General features: G+C 54.5%; 1 protein-coding gene across 1 annotated transcript in view; it reads left to right on the top strand.

Moving 5' to 3' along the window:
- The window catches only part of lmx1al (LIM homeobox transcription factor 1, alpha-like), a 288,153-nt gene that overhangs the window by 270,148 nt on the left and 646 nt on the right, over positions 1–17,359 (top strand). The window contains exon 6 of the mRNA XM_060855002.1: positions 15,035–15,187. Within this exon, the coding sequence (XP_060710985.1) occupies positions 15,035–15,187 (153 nt within the window). The remainder of the gene's footprint in view (positions 1–15,034; positions 15,188–17,359) is intronic.

Raw genomic sequence — 17,359 nt, 5'->3', positions numbered from 1 at the left:
TTCACCTCACTCGCGGGTAGCACACTGGATCAGTGCCCACTCCACTCTGAGGCAGCCAACAGGATCAGTGTTCACCTGATTCTCAGGCAACACATTGGATCAGTGTCCACCTCACTTTCAGGCAGCAAACTGTATCAGAGTCCAGCCCAATCTCAGGTAGCACATTGGATCAGTATCCACCCCAATCTCAGACAGCACCCTGGATCAGAATCCACCCAACTCTCATACAGCACTCTGGATCAGTATCCACCCCACTCTCAGACAGCACTCTGGATCAGTATCCACCCCACTCTCAGGCAGCACACTGGATCAGTGTCCACCCCACTCTCAGGCAGCACACTGGATCAGTGTCCACCTCACTCTCAGGCAGCACACTGGATCAGTGCCTACCTCACTCTCAGGAAGCAAACTGGATCAGTATAAACCTCACTCTCAGGCAGCACACTGGATCAGTGCCTACCTCACTCTCAGGAAGCAAACTGCATCAGCATAAACCTCACTCTCAGGCAGCACACTGGATCAGTGCCCACCTCACTCTCAGGCAGCACACTGGATCAGTGTTCACCCAACTCTCTGGCAACACACTGGATCAGTGTCGACCCCAAATTCAGGCGACACATTGGCTCACTGTCCACTCCATGCTTTGATAGCACACTGGATCAGTGCCCTCCCCACTCTAAGGCAACACACAGGATCACTGTACAAACCCACATTTTGAAAGCACACTGGATCAGTGTCCACGCCACTATCAGACAGCACACTGGATCAGTAACCACCCCACTCTCAGACAGCACACTGGATTAGTGTCCATCCTACTCTCAGGCAGCACACTGGATCAGTGTCCACCCCACTCTCAGGCAGCAAACGTGATCAGTATAAACGTCACTCTCAGGCAGCACATTGGATCAGTGTCCACCCCACTCTCAGGTAGCACACTGGATCATTGTCCACCCTACTGTCAGACAGCACACTGGATCAGGATCCACCCCACTCTCAAACAGCACCCTGGATCAGTGTCCAGCCCACTCTCAGGCAACACATTGGACCTGTGTCCACCATACTCTCGGGTAGCACAATGGATTAGTGTCCATCCCACTGTCAGGTAGCACGCTGGATCAGTGTCCATCCCACTGTCTCGCAGCACATTGGGTCAGTATCCACCCCACTCTCAGGCAGCACACTGGATCAGTGTCCACCCCACTCTCAGGTGGCAACTGGATGAGTGTCCACCCCACTCTCACATAGCACACTGGATTAGTGTCCATCCTACTCTCAGGCAGAACACTGATCAGTGTCCACCCCACTCTCAGGCAGCACACTGGATCAGTATCCTCCCCACTCTCAGACAGCACACTGGATCAGTCAGCTCCCCACTCTCAGGCAGCACACTCGATCAGTCTTCACCTCACTCTCAGGTAGCACACTGGATCAGTGTCCACTCCACTCTCAGGCTGCACACTGGATCAGTATCCACCTCACTCTCAGGGAGCACACTGGATCAGTGTCCATCTGACTCTCAGGGAGCACACTGTATCAGTGTCCACCCCACTCTCAAGTATACTCTAGATCAGTAACCACCCCACTCTCAGACAGTAAACTGGATCAGTAACCATCCCACTCTCAGACAGCACACTGGAACAGTATCCACCCCACGCTCTGATAGCACACTGGATCAGTCTTCACCTCACTCTCAGGAAGCACACTGGATCAGAGTCCACCCAACTCTCAGGTAGCACACTGTATCAGTGTCTACCCCACTCTCAGGTAGAACTCTAGATCAGTAACCACCCCACTCTCAGACAGTATACTGGATCAGTAACCATCCCACTCTCAGATAGCACACTGGATCAATAACCACACAACTCTCAGACAGCACACTGGAACAGTATCCACTCCACGCTCTGATAGCACACTGGATCAGTGTCCACCCAACTCTCAGGCAGCACATTGGATCAGTGTCCATCCCACTGTCAGGTAGCACACTGGATCAGTGTCCACCACACTCTCACGCAGCACACTGGATCTGTGTCCATCTCACCCTCTGGCAACACACTGCAACAATATCCATCTCACCCTCTGGCAACATATTGGATCAGTGTCCACCTCACTCTCTCGCAGTACATTGGGTCAGTATCCACCCCACTCTCAGGCAGCACACTGGATCAGTGTCCACCCAACTCTCAGGTGGACCACTGGATCAGTGTCCACCCCACTCTCAGACAGCACACTGGATTAGTGTCCATCCTACTCTCAGGCAGCACACTGGATCAGTGTCCACCCAACTCTCAGGCAACACATTGATCAGTGTCGACCCCAATTTCAGGCGACACATTGGCTCACTGTCCACTCCATGCTTTGATCGCACACTGGATCAGTGTCCTCCCCACTCTAAGTCAACACACAGGATCACTGTACAAACCCACACTTTGATAGCACACTGGATCAGTGTCCTCTCCACTATCAGACAGCGCACTGGATCATTAACCACCCAACTCTCAGACAGCACACTGGATCAGTATCCACCCCACTCCCAGTTAGCACACTGGATCAGTGTCCACCCCACTCCCAGTTAGCACACTGGATCAGTGTCCACCCCACTCCCAGTTAGCACACTGGATCAGTGTCCACCCCACTCTCAGACAGCACACTGGATCAGCGTCCACCCCACTCTCAGGCAGCAAACTGGCTCAGTATCCACCTCACTCCCAGTCAACACAGGATCACTGTCCAATCCCACGCTTTGATAGCACACTGGATCAGTGCCCACTCAACTCTCAGACAGCACACTGGATCAGTAACCACTCCACTCTCAGGTAGCACACTAGATCAGTATCCACCACACTCTCAGGGATCACACTGGATCAGTGTCCATCCGACTCTCAGGTAGCAAACTGTCAGTGTCCACCCTACTCTCAGGTAGAACTCTAGATCAGTAACCACCCCAATCTCCATCGCCCCTCCCCTAGTCCCTCCTCCCTACCTTTTATCTCAGCCGGCTTGGCTCTCTCTCTCTTATTCCTGATGAAGGGCTTATGCTCGAAACGTCGAATTCTCTATTCCTGAGATGCTGCCTAACCTGCTGTGCTTTGACCAGCAACACATTTGCAGCTGCAATCTCAGACAGCACACTGGATCAGTATCTTCCCCAGTCTCAGGCAGCACACTGGATCAGTATCTTCCCCAGTCTCAGGCAGCACACTGGATCTGTAACCACACCACTCTCAGGTTGCACACTGAATCAGTGTCCACCCCACTCTCAGGCAACACACGGGATCAGTGTGCACCCCACGCTCTAAGAGCACACAAAATCAGTGTCGAAGCCTCTCTCACGCAGCACACTGGATCAGTATCCACCCCACGCTCTGATAGCACACTGGATCAATGTCCACCCCACTCTCAGACAGCACACTGGATCAGTATCCACCCCAATCTCAGGGAGCACACTGGATTAGTGTCCATCCGACTCTCAGGTAGCACACTGGATCAGTGTCCACCCCACTCTCAGGCATCACACTGGGTCAGTTTCCACTCAACTCTCAGGCAACACACTGGATCAGTGTGCACCCCACGCTCTAAGAGCACACAAAATCAGTGTCGAAGCCTCTCTCACGCAGCATACTGGATCAGTATCCATCCCACCCTCTGATAGCACACTGGATCGGTGTCCACCCCACACTCAGGTAGCACACTGGATCAGTGTCCACCCCACTCTCAGACAGCACACTGGATGAATGTCCACCGTACTCTCAGGTAGCGCACTGGATCAACGTTCACCCCACTCGCGGGTAGCACGCTGGATCAGTGCCCACCCCGCTCTGAGGCAGCCAACAGAATCAGTGTTCACCCCACTCTAAGGCAACACACTGGATCAGTGTCCAAACCCACGCTTAGATAGTACACTGGATCAGTATAAACCTCACTCTCAGGCAGCACACTGGATCAGTGTCCACCTCACTCTCAGGCAGCAAACTGTATCGTGTCCAGCCCACTCTCAGGTAGCACATTGGGTCAGTATCCACCCCAATCTCAGACAGCACCCTGGATCAGAATCCACCCAACTCTCATACAGCACTCTGGATCAGTATCCACCCCAATCTCAGACAGCACCCTGGATCAGTATCCACCCCACTCTCAGACAGCACTCTGGATCAGTATTCACCCCACTCTCAGACAGCTCTCTGGATCAGTATCCACCCCACTCTCAGACAGCACACTGGATCAGTATCCACCCCACTCTCAGAGAGCACCCTGGATCAGTATCCTCCCACTCACAGGTAGCACACTGGATCAGTGTCCACCTCACTCTCAGGTAGCAAAATGGATCATTGTACACCCCACTCCCAGTTAGCACGCTGGATCAGTGTCCACTCCATTCTCAGACACCACACTGGATCAGTATCCACTCCACTCTCTGGCAGCAAACTGGCTCAGTATCCATCTCACTCTCAGGCCACACACTGGATCACTGTCCAATCCCACGCTTTGATAGCACACTGGATCAGTGCCCACCCCACTCTCAGGTAGCACACTGGATCAGTGCCCACCCCACTCTGAGGCAGCCAACAGAATCAGTGTTCACCCCTCTCTAAGGCATCACACTGGATCCGTGTCCAAATCCACGCTTAGATAGTACACTGGATCAGTATCCACCCCACGCTCTGATAGCACACTGGATCAGCGTCCACCCCACTCTCAGGCAGCACATTGGATCAGTATCCAGCCCTCTCTCAGGCTGCACACTGGATCAATGTTCACCTCACTCCCGGGCAGCACACTGGATCAGTGCCCACCTCACTCTGAGGCACGCAACAGGATCAGTGTTCACCCCACTCTCAGGCAACACATTGGATCAGTGTCCACCTCACTCTCAGGCAGCAAACTGTATCAGTGTACAGCCCACTCTCAGGTAGCACATTGGACCAGTGTCCACCCCAATCTCTGACAACACACGGGATCAGTATTCACCCCACTCTCAGACAGCACTCTGGATCAGTATCCACCCCACTCTCAGATAGCACACTCGGTCAGTGTCCACTCCACTCTCAGACAGCACACTGGATCAGTATTCACCCCACTCTCAGACAGCACTCTGGATCAGTATCCACCCCACTCTCAGATAGCACACTCGGTCAGTGTCCACCCCACTCTCAGACAGCACACTGGATCAGTATTCACCCCACTCTCAGACAGCACTCTGGATCAGTATCCACCCCACTCTCAGGCAGCACACTCGGTCAGTGTCCACCCCACTCTCAGACAGCACACTGGATCAGTGTCCACCCCACTCTCAGACAGCACACTGGATCAGTATCTACCCCACTCTCAGGCAGCACACTGGATCAGTGTCCACCCCACTCTCAGACAGCACACTGGGTCAGTATTCACCCCACTCTCAGACAGCACACTCGTTCATTATCCACCCCACTCTCAGACAGCACACTCAGTCAGTATCCACCCCACTCTCAGACAGCACACTCGGTCAGTGTCCACCACACTCTCGTGCTGCACAGTCTGGACCCCAACCTGTCGCTGAGAGAGAGAAGTCTCTGCACATTTAGGTTTGCCATCCTTTTGCCGATTGTTTTGAAATCTGTGCCTTCTCATTCTCGATATGGAGGGACTGGTGTCATCAGCCACTGGTCAACATTCAGGTGGCACAGATTTTGCCAGTGAACCTGAGGGGCGAGAGGGATAATTTGGTTTGTTATGCACCAACCTGTTTCACTCAGGAACCCGCTGCCTATATATACACACACACATACACACACACACACTAACACACACATACACACACTCTCAGTCATCCTACACACACAGACACAGACACACACACACGCACTCACCGCACACACACTCACACACACTAACACACACTCACACACTCACACACTCATACACTCACACACACACACACACACTCACACTCTCACACACACGCACATGCACACACACACATACCGTACTCTCACTCTCAGTCATCATGCACACACAGACACATACACTCACTCACCATACACACACACTCACTCTCAGTCATTATACACAAACAGACACAGACACACACACACACACACATACATGCACACACACAGATACAGACACACACACACACACACACACACACACACACACACACACACACACACACACACACACACAGACACATTGTATGCACTCTCAGAAACGTGAACGTGAGCCTACTCTCATATACTGAAAGCCATGTGCAGTTTTCCTTTCAGAGCACCTTACAAAGTGTTGCAGCCTGGAGTTATGGATAGTGATGGTACAGACTCCAATATTCCCCCCATCACATGGCTGACCAGGAGGTCTCTCCCACTCCTTCCGTTGCCTTTGCTGTTGCTGTATGTTAGACAGATTTGTCAGTTGCCTCTGTACCTGTTTGGCTGCATTATGAATGCACCTTCTTTAACCATCAGGACCATCATATAGTCAGACCCTCCAGCTTAGAGGCAGGGACACTACTCGCTGCACCGTGGGATCACCCATTGACAGACCATCTACCCTTTGTACTGGAAAATGTCGACCCAGTTGGAAACAGAGCAGCTCCAGTTGGGGCAGTGATAAACAGGGCCAGGTCCTGCTGGAGCGAAGTCACTAAAGCAAGATTCACGGCCTGAGCTTTAGGGGCTTACACAGGACAGCGAACCTCATCCTGAGAGGGTCCTTAGCTCTGTCTCCTGAATCACACATTCAGAACAATCGTTCTACATTGGCTGAGTGATTCTGTTTGCATCATGTGAAGTAAGGATTGAAACTGGTACCTTTTAGCCTGAAATACCACAGACAGGAAGTATTGGACTTTGAAAAAGGGCCAAACTTCACAGCTTTGCCAGCAAGGTCACTGCTCAGTTGCACGGGTGCAGGGCAGCACTTCAACAGTACCCGAGGGTAGTGCTGCGTAAGTGCATAGGCTCTGGTTTGGTGGTGCCAGAGAGTAGTGGTGCATGGATGTATTGGCACTGCTGCAGTAGTGCAGGTGGCCAGGGTGCAGTGCTGTACAGGTGGGTATGGGCACTGCTGCAGTAGTCCAGGGGGCCAAGGTGCAGTGCTGCACAGGTGGTTATGGGCACTGCTGCAGTAGTGCAGGGGGTGAGGTGCAGTGCTGCACAGGTGCGTATGGTCACTGTTGCAGTGGTGCAGCGGTTGGGGGCAGTGCTGCACAGGTGGGTATGGGCACTGCTCCAGTAGTGCAGGGAGTGGGGTGCAGTGCTGCTAAGGTTGATATGGACATTACTGCAGAGGTGCGGGGTGGGGGTGCAGTGCTGCACAGGTGGGCATGGGCACTGCTGCACTAGTGCGAGGGTAGGGGGGAAGTGCTGCCCAGATGGGCATGGACACTGCTGCAGTAGTGCAGGGGGTGGGGTACAGTGCTGCACAGGTGGGTATGCGCACTACTGCAGTTGTGCAGGAGTGAGGGTGCAGTGCTGCAGTGGTGGATATGGGCACTGCTGCAATAGTGCAGGTGGTGGGGGGCAGTGCTGCACAGGTGGGTATGGGCATTGCTGCAGTAGTGCATGAGGTGGGGGGCAGTGCTGCACAGGTGGGTATGACCACTGCTGCAGTAGTGCTGTGGGTGGGAGGCAGTGGTGCACAGGTGGGTATGGGCATTGCTGCAGTAGTGCAGTGACGGAGCAGTGCTGCACAGGTGGGTATGGGCATTGCTGCAGTAGTGCAGTGACTGGGCAGTGCTGCACAGGTGGGTATGAGCACTGCTGCAGTAGTTCCGGGGGTGGGGGGGACAGTGCTGCACAGGTGAGTATGGGCACTGATGTAATAGTGCAGGGGGTGGGGGGCAGTGCTGCACAGGTGAGTATGGGCACTGATGTAATAGTGCAGGGGGTGGGGGGCAATGCTGCACAGGTGGGTATGAGCACTGCTGCAGTAGTGCAGGGGGTGGGGGGCAGTGCAGCATAGGTGGGTAGGGGCTCAGCTGCAGTAGTGCAGGGGATGGGAGGCACTGCTCCAGTAGTGCAAGAGTGGGGGGCAGTGTTGCAGTAGTGCAGGGACAGGAGGGCAGTACTGCACAGATGGCTTTGGGTACTGCTGCAGTAGTACAGGGGGTGTGGGGCAGTGCTGCACAGGTGGGTATGGGTACTGCTGCAGTAGTGCAGGGGGTGTGGGGCAGTGCTGCACAGGTGGGTATGGGTACTGCTGCAGTAGTGCAGGGGGTGTGGGGCAGTGCTGCACAGGTGAGTATGGGCACTGCTGCAGTTATGCAGGAGGTGGGCGTGCAGTGCTGCACAGGTGGGTATGGGCACTGTTGCAGTAGTGCAGGGAGTGGGTTGCAGTGGTGCACAGGTGGGTATGGGTACTGCTGCTGTGGTTCAGGGGGTGGGTTGCAGTGGTGCACAGATAGATATGGACACTGCTGCAGTAGTGCAGGGAGTGCAGTGCAGCGCTGCTAAGATGGGTATGGGCACGGCTGCAGAAGTGCGGGGTTGGGGAGCAGTGCTGCACAGGTGGGTATGGGCACTGCTACAATAGTACATAGGGTGGGGTGCAGTGCTGCACAGGGGGGTATGGGCACTGTTGCAGTAATGCAGGGAGCAGGGTGCAATGCTGCTAAGGTGGGTATGGACACTGCTGCAGTAGTGCAGGGAGTGGGGTGCAGTGCTGCTAAGGTAGGTATGGGCACTGCTGCAGTAGTGCAAGGGTAGGGAGGAAGTGCTGCCTAGGTGGGCAAGGGCACTGCTGCAGTAGTGCAGGGGGTGGGGGCCAGAGCTGCACAGGTGGGTATGCGCACTACTGCAGTACGGCAGGGGTGAGGGTGCAGTTCCGCACAGGTGGATATGGGCACAACTGTAGTAGTGCAAGGGGTGGGGTGCAGTGCTGCACAGGTGGATATGGGCACTGCTGCACTAGTGCAGGGTGTGGGGGGCAGTGCTGTAGAGGTGGGTATGGGCACTGCTGCAGTAGTGCAGAGGATGGGGGTGGCAGTGCTGCACAGGTGGATATGGGCACTGCTGTTGTAGTGCTGTGGGTGGGAGGCAGTGCTGCTCAGGTGGGTATGAGCACTGCTGCAGAAGTGCAGGGACGGGGCAGTGCTGCACAGGTGGGTATGGGCACTGCTGCAGTAGTGCTGGGGGGCAGTGCTGCACAGGTGGGCATGGGCACTGCTGCAGTAGTGCAGGGGGGCAGTGCTGCACAGGTGGGTATGAGCACTGCTGCAGTAGTGCAGGGGGGGCAGTGCTGCACAGGTGGGTATGGGCACTGCTGTAGTAGTGCAGGCGGTGGAGGGGAGTGCTGCACAGGTGGGTATGAGCACTGCTGCAATAGTGCAGGGTGTGGGGGGCTGTGCTGCACAGGTGGGTAGGGGCTCAGCTGCAGTAGTGCAGGGGATGGGAGGCACTGCTCCAGTAGTGCAAGGGTGGGGGGTAGTGTTGCAGTAGTGCACGTGGTGGGGTGCAGTGCTGCACAGGTAGGTCTGGGCACTGATGCAGGTGTGCATGTGGTGGGAGGAGTGCTGCGCATCTGTGTATGGGCACTGCTTCAGTAATGCAGGGGTTGGGGGTGCAGTGCTGCACAGGTGGGTGTGGGTACTGCTGCAGTAGTGCAGGGGTGTGGAGGAGTGCTACACAGGTGAGTATGGGCACTGCTGCAGTTATGCAGGAGGTGGGCGGGCAGTGCTGCCCAGGTGGGTATGGGTGCTGCTGCCCTGGTTCAGGTGGTGGGTTTGCAGTGGTGCACAGGTGGGTATGGGCACTGCTGCAGTAGTGCAGGGAGTGGGTTGCAGTGCTCCTAAGGTGGGTATGGGCACTGCTGCAGAAGTGCGGGGTGGGGGAGCAGTGCTGCACAGGTGGGTATGGGCACTGCTGCAGTAGTGCAAGGGTAGGGGGGAAGTGCTGCCTAGGTGGGCAAGGGCACTGCTGCAGTAGTGCAGGGGGTGGGGGGCATGCTGCACAGGTGGGTATGCGCACTACTGCAGTAGGGCAGGGATGAGGGTGCAGTTCCGCACAGGTGGATATTGGCACAACTGCAGTAGTGTAGGGGGTGGGGGGGCAGTGCTGTAGAGCTAGGTATGGGCACTGCTGCAGTAGTGCAGAGGACGGAGGTGGGCAGTGCGGCACAGGTGGGTATGGGCACTGCTGTAGTAGTGCAGGCGGTGGAGGGGAGTGCTGCACAGGTGGGTATGAGCACTGCTGCAATAGTGCAGGGTGTGGGGGGCTGTGCTGCACAGGTGGGTAGGGGCTCAGTTGCAGTAGTGCAGGGGATGGGAGGCACTGCTCCAGTAGTGCAAGCGTGGGGGGCAGTGTTGCAGTAGTGCACGTGGTGGGGTGCAGTGCTGCACAGGCAGGTCTGGGCACTGATACAGGTGTGCATGTGGTGGGTGCAGTGCTGCACATCTGTGTATGGGCACTGCTTCAGTAATGCAGGGATTGGGGGTGCAGTGCTGCACAGGTGGGTATGGGCACAACTGCAGTAGTGCAGGGGGTGGGGGTGCAGTGCTGCACAGTTGGACACTGCTGCAGTAGTGCAGAGGATGGAGGTGGGCAGTGCTGCACAGGTGGGTATGGGCACTGCTGCAGTAGTGCATAGGATGGGGGTGGGCAGTGCTGCACAGGTGGGTATGGGCACTGCTGTAGTAGTACAGGGGTTGGGGCAGTGCTGCACAGGTGGGTATGGCCACTGCTCCAGTTGTGCAGGGAGTGGGTTCCAATACTGCTAAGGTGGGTATGGGCACTGCTGCAATAGTGCAGGGAGTGGGGTGCAGTGCTGCACAGGTGGGTATGGGCACTGCTGCACTAGTGCAAGGATAGGGGGGCAGTGCTGCCCATGTGGGCATGGGCACTGCTGCAGTAGTGCAGGGGGTGGGGTACAGTGCTGCACAGGTGGGTATGCGCACTACTGCAGTTGTGCAGGGGTGAGGGTGCAGTGCTGCAGTGGTGGATATGGGCACTGCTGCAGTAGTGCAGGTGGTGGGGGGCAGTGCTGCACAGGTGGGTATGGGCACAGCTGCAGTAGTGCAGGGATAGAGGGGCAGTGCTGCACAGGTGGGTATGCACACAGCTGCAGTAGTGCAGGGATAGAGGGGCAGTGCTGCACAGGTGGGTATGGGCATAGCTGCAGTAGTGCAGGGGGTGGGGGGCAGTGCTGCACAGGTGGGTATGGGCATAGCTGCAGTAGTGCAGGGGGTGGGGGGCAGTGCTGCACAGGTGGGTATGGGCACTGTTGCAGTGGTGCTGGGAGTGGAGTGCAGTGCTGCACAGGTGGGTATGGGCACTGCTGCACTAGTGCAAGGGTAGGGGGGCAGTGCTGCCCATGTGGGCATGGGCACTGCTGCAGTAGTGCAGGGGGTGGGGTACAGTGCTGCACAGGTGGGTATGCGCACTACTGCAGTTGTGCAGGGGTGAGGGTGCAGTGCTGCAGTGGTGGATATGGGCACTGCTGCAGTAGTGCAGGTGGTGGGGGGCAGTGCTGCACAGGTGGGTATGGGCAATGCTGCAGTAGTGCAGTGGGTGGGCGGGCAGTGCTGCACAGGTGGGTATGGGCAGTGCAAGGGGTGGGTGGCAGTGCTGCACAGGTGGGTATGGGTACTGCTGCAGTTGTGCATGGAGTGGGGTGCAGTACTGCTAAGTTGGATATGGGCACTGCTGCAGAAGCGCATGTAGTGGGGTGCAGTGCTGCACAAGTGGGTATGGTCACTGCTGCAGTAGTGCAGGGGGTAGGGGGCAGTGCTGCACAGGTGAGTATGGGCACAGCTGCAGTAGTGCAGGGGGTGGGGGCAGTGCTGCACATATGGGTATGGGCATTGCTGCAGTAGTGCAGGGTGTGGGGGGGCAGTGCTGCACAGGTGGGTATGGGCACTGCTGTAGTAGTGCAGGGGGTTGGGGGTGCAGTGCTGCACAGGTGGGTATGGGCACAGCTGCAGTAGTCCCAGGGGTGGGGTGCAGTGCTGCACAGGTGGTTATGGGCACTGCTGCAGTAGTGCAAGGAGTTGGGGGCAGTGCTGCACAGGTGGGTATGGGCACAGCTGCAGTAGTGCAGGGATAGAGGGGCAGTGCTGCACAGGTGGGTATGGGCATAGCTGCAGTAGTGCAGGGGGTGGGGGGCAGTGCTGCACAGGTGGGTATGGGCACTGTTGCAGTGGTGCTGGCCCAGCAAACACAGCAACCCATGCACACCAAGAAATTTAAAGGACCACACATTGCAAGACGGATGAGCCTTGGATAGCAATCCGATTTTAAAGGGTCCTGCTTCCTCAGTCCTTTCCTCATAAGCCAACCTCTTCTCCCCAGCAATCGACCTGTACTGAACTCCCTCTCTGTACAGAGACCAAAACTGTCCCGTTGTGCAAATTGTTCGGTGGGCCTGGGGCTGGTTTCCAGTTTGGGGTGAGATCTTTTCCAGGGAAGGTTTGGAGTGAGATCAGATTGAGGTATTCAACATCGGGAAGGGATGGAGCGCGATGTAGAGAACTGTTCCCAGTGGCTGAAGGAGCAAGGAGGTGGTGACACAGGCAGGTGGCATCATGGTTCACTCTTAACTGTCCTCTGGCCATTCAGGGATGGGCAGTAAGTGCTGACCTAGCCAGCCACACCCATATACCATAAATGAATTAAGTAGCACCAGTGTGTGTGTCATCTAGGTGATGCAGAAGATTCCCAAGGTACCTTCCATGAGAGCAATAGCAGGAGCAGGATTTCAGTTCACAGCACGGTTATCAGACTGGCAGAGCCATGTCCAGTATTTCAGTTTGACTCTGCAACTTGACTCAGGGCTGAGGGATAAACATCCATCCACAACACTCCCTCTGAGCGATCAGGAGGCTATGCAGCTTAGAGGCTCTGTCTCCACCACGCCTTCCCAAAGCTGTGTGGAAAATCGGATAAGTGTTCCCCACATCCCTCAAGCAATGAATAATCCTGGGATCGCCTCCGTCATGGCACTGTGGGTCTACCGACAGCATGGAGGCTGCAGAGGGTGGGGGCAATCAATCAACAGATTGTGCCTGTCAGCCACACTCACTTCCCCACAAATTCACCGAGCGCTTCCCGTTGGCAAAACGTTGCAGCTATGCAAATGAAGCAATTGTTTGGAGGCATTCCATTTCACGGTGGGACATTGAGAGAACAACAACAACGACTTGCATTTATCTGGCAGGCTTGACAAGTTTATCCAGCAGAAAAGTGACAGTCAAATTGTGCATGACACTTCCTGATCTTGTCTGTTTGCAAACAGAGCTCCAATGCATCCACTCGGTTCGCTTACAAGTATATAGAAATAGAACAGTCCAGCACAGTACGGGCCCTTCAGCCCTTATGTTGTGTCGACCTTTTATCCTACTCTAAGATCAAACTAGCCTACATACCCTTCATTGTTATATCATTTTACCAACAGTAAGCTTTTAACATTGGACTTTCTCTCTGGGAGTGTATTAAGGCAGTACACAGGAGTGTAATTAGACACAAAATTAGACATGGGATGTAGTGCGCAGACAGTGGGTCGGGAAGAGAAGTTTTGAAAAGTTCCTCAATGGTGGAGAGAGAGGGGGATGCCAGAGTTTAGGGCCTGGCCAGCTGGAGGCCTTGCTGCTGTCACTAACTCCAGGCAGGCAGACAGGAGGCTGGAAGAACACAGCAAGCCAGGCAGCAGCAGGAGGTGGAGAAGTCAATGTTTAGAGTATAACCTTGCTTCAGGATTGGGGCTGGGAGTAAGGGGAGCCACAGATCAAGATTGGGGGTATTGGGGCTGGGTGGGATAGTGAGGTAGGGATAGGTGACCATGGGTTGAGGGCTCAATCTGGTTGGTCAGTGGGAGAACTAAATCCTTTGGTAGCTGAAATGGAAGGGAGGGGGATGGGCAGGGGATGGGAAGGGATCTGCAGGATAGGTGGGAGCATTATTTGAAGTTGGAGAACTCAGCGTTGAGTCCTCTGGGCTGCAGGCTGCACAGGTGGAAGATGGGGTGTTTTTCTTCCAATTTGATTCATTGTGGTAATGGAGGATGCCAAGGATGGTTATGTCGGAAAGGGAGTGGGATGGGGAATTAAAATGGGCGGTGACTGGGAGCTCAGGGTGGCCTCTGTGGGGCCCAGCTGACATGTTCGGTGAAATGTGCCCTGAGTTTACGTTTGGCCTCCCATCGACCAACCAGATTGTACCCTCTCCCTGTACTCACCTAGCCCTACCTCACCACTTGGCCCCTCTCCCCACCCAAACCTCCCCTCATTTTATCTGCAGCTCTCCTTACACTCACCCCCAGGCCTGAAGAATGGTTACGCCCGAAACGTTGACTTCTCCACCTCCTGACGCTGCCTGGCTTGCCGTGTTCTTCCAGCCACCTGCCTGGCTACTTTGGATTCCAGCCTCTGCAATTTTTGTTTGTCTCTGATACTAACCCCAGGCCTAACTTGAGTGTAACAAATACTAATATCACCAGATGCTGACTGACTGAATATCTGAAACTATTTCCCAATCTGCATCTCTCTCTCTCCTTCCTGCTACCTCCCTCTCTTTCTCCCTCCCATCCCCTCCCTTTCACCCCCTCTCTCTCTGTCTCCCTCCCTCTCCCTCTCATCCTCTCCTTCTCCATTTCTCCCTCTCACTCCCTCTCTTTCCCTCCTCCTCTCCTTCTCCCCTTCTCCTTCTCTCACACTCCCTCCCTCTCTCCTCCCCATTTCTTGCTCTCTCTCTTCACCCCTCCCACTCTCATCCCTCCCTCCTGCTGTGCTACCCCCTCCCTTCCTCTCTCTTCACACCCATCTCTCACCCCTCTCTTCCTCCTTCTTCCCTTCTTCCCTCTCCACCCCTCCTTCCCCATTGCTTGCCTCTCCCTCTCTCTCCCTCTCTCTCCCTCTCACTCTCTCCCTCCACCTTCTCCTCTCCTTGCCCTGTCTCCCCCTCTCTCCCTTCCTTCTGTTCTCACTCCCTCTCCTTCCTGGTCCTTTCCCCTCCCTCCCTCCCTCGCCCCCTCCATCTCACGCCCCTTCCTCTGTCTCCTGTCTCCTTCTTTGTCCCTCCATTTCCCTTTATCCCTCCCTCTCTGTTCCGCCCCATCCCCGGAGGTTGTATAGATGCAGGAAGTGCCCCTGGGATGGACACGATGGTGCTGGCCTACCCACCTGTGCCTCGCCAGCCATTGGTGGATCCGGGGAGTTACAGCACGGAGCCGTTTGCCCAGGGCCTGACACCCCCCCGGCTACCCGGTGATCACATGCATCCTTACGGTGAGTCTACAGCATGATTAGGGGGCAGGCCATGGGAATCTCATCGCCAACACAGGCAGCTTCAGCAGAAACCCATTGCAGGGCAGCAGCAACAACAACCTGCACTCACGTAGCACTCTTTGCCTTGAAGTAATGCCTCTTGGTTCTTCGAAGAGGTGGAGGGGAGCAACAATATCAGGATGAGACAGTAGGAAAGGGGGCGCGGAGCTTGTGGGTGGGAATTGGAGAAGAAGAGGTCTCGAATGCAATTTTTGGAGTGTGGGAGCAGTCTGGAGGAAGTATGGGGGTTTCTGGGAGCACTGGGGTGGGAATGTCAGGGGGTATGGGTGGGAGCAGGCAGCTGAGCTGGAGGTTACAGGTAGAGGGAGATGGAAAGGCCTGGATGGATGTATAAACACAGCAGGTAAGAGGCCATTCAACCCATCAATCCTGCTCTGCTGTTCAATATGGACATGGGCGACCCTTCATCTCAATGCCATATTCCCATACATCCCCTTCAGAAACCAGCAGTGAAGGATTAGGCTAAGAGTAGGGCCTGACGGTGATTTATGACTGATGGTTGGAACTATTAGCCTGTGTTGACAGTTCCATTGAAGCTTGACCTTCCCCTGAGGTCAGGAACTCAAGAAGCAGTTGGTTTTTCTCAATGATAATAGACAGGATCAGTGGGGTGATGCCAAGCCCATAGCACCAAACCTGAGGAGTAAGGGGTGGGGGAGGCTCGTGAGGTGGGTGCTGGAAGGAGAAAGGGCAACAGAACACTAGAATAGCCAATCCATCAGGAAGAGGGTGAAGATGGAATATGATCAACAGGCTCTGATTAGCATCTGCCTTTCAGATCAGTAGGTCTTGCAAAGTAAACTTGGAAAACAATTCATCTACCTTTCACCCATCTCTTATCCCCTTCTTACCACAGCGAGGGGGCAGCACGGTGTCTCAGTGGTTAGCACTGCTGCCTTACAGTGCCAGGGACCTGGGTTCGATTCCAGCCTCGGGTGACTGTCAGTGTGGAGTTTGTACATTCTCTCCATTTCTGGGTGGGTTTCCTCTGGGTACTCTGGTTTCTTCCCACAGTCCAAATATGTGCAGGTCAGGTGAACTGGCCATGTTATAAATTGCCCATATTGTTCAGGGATGTGTAGGTTAGGTGCATTAGTCAGGGGGTAAATGTAGAGTAATAGGGTAGGGGGATGGGTCTGGGTGGGTTACTTTTCGGAGGGCTGGTGGGACCGAAGGGCCTGTTTTGACACTAGGGATTCTGTGAAGTTAAACTAAACTAATCCATATGAAACAAAAGAATTTGGAGCAGGAATGGACTGTTCCTGACTAATGGAGTTAATAAGATCATGGTTAATTAGACTAGATTAGTTAGATTACTTAGATTAGATTACTTACAGTGTGGAAACAGGCCCTTTGGCCCAACAAGTCCACACCGACCCGCCAAAGCGTAACCCACCCAAACCCATTCCCCTACATTTACCTCTTCATCTAACACTATGGGCAATTTAGCATGGCCAATTCACCTAACCTGCACATTTTTGTACTGTAGGAGGAAACCCACACAGACACAGGGAGAATATGCAAACTCCACATAGACTGGTGCAGTGAGGCAGCAGTGCTAACCACTGTGCCATCGTGCCGCTCCTGATCATGGATCTTAAATCCACATTCCTGCCCATCTCCCATAACCTTTGACTCCCTGCCTGGTGAAGAAATATCTCGCTCACTCAGCCTTAGGTGTATTCAGTGACCAAGTTGTCAGAGGAAGAGTGTTCCACAGGCTAATGAGTCTCTTGGGGAAGGCAATTTTCCTCAACTCTAATTTAAATCTGACACCTCTGATTTTATGGACAGTGACCACTTGTTCTAGTCTCCCCCATAAATATTCTCGCAGCATCAACCTTCTGAATCCTGCGTCACATCTCAATATTCAAAATCTCACCAGGTAGAGGCCTAGTCTTCTCAAATTTGCCCCACAATCCAACCCCTCATCCCAGGAATCAGGCAGTTGAACTGCTCACAATGCAAGTCTGTCTTTTCTTCTGAAGAGATTCGGTTTACCTCGATTTCAACAAGAAGCTCCTGAGTCCAATTCTGTGCTGAAGTCCCTTCTGTCTGTCAGAAATAGTGTTTTGAAAATGGGGGAGGGATATTGGGAAGGGGAACACAAAT

The sequence above is a fragment of the Hemiscyllium ocellatum genome, chromosome 45, assembly GCF_020745735.1.
Source record: "Hemiscyllium ocellatum isolate sHemOce1 chromosome 45, sHemOce1.pat.X.cur, whole genome shotgun sequence".
In the NCBI taxonomy this organism is placed as follows: Eukaryota; Metazoa; Chordata; class Chondrichthyes; order Orectolobiformes; family Hemiscylliidae; genus Hemiscyllium; species Hemiscyllium ocellatum.
Note: the sequence above shows the minus strand (reverse complement) of the source record. Positions and strands in the feature narration are given on the sequence as shown.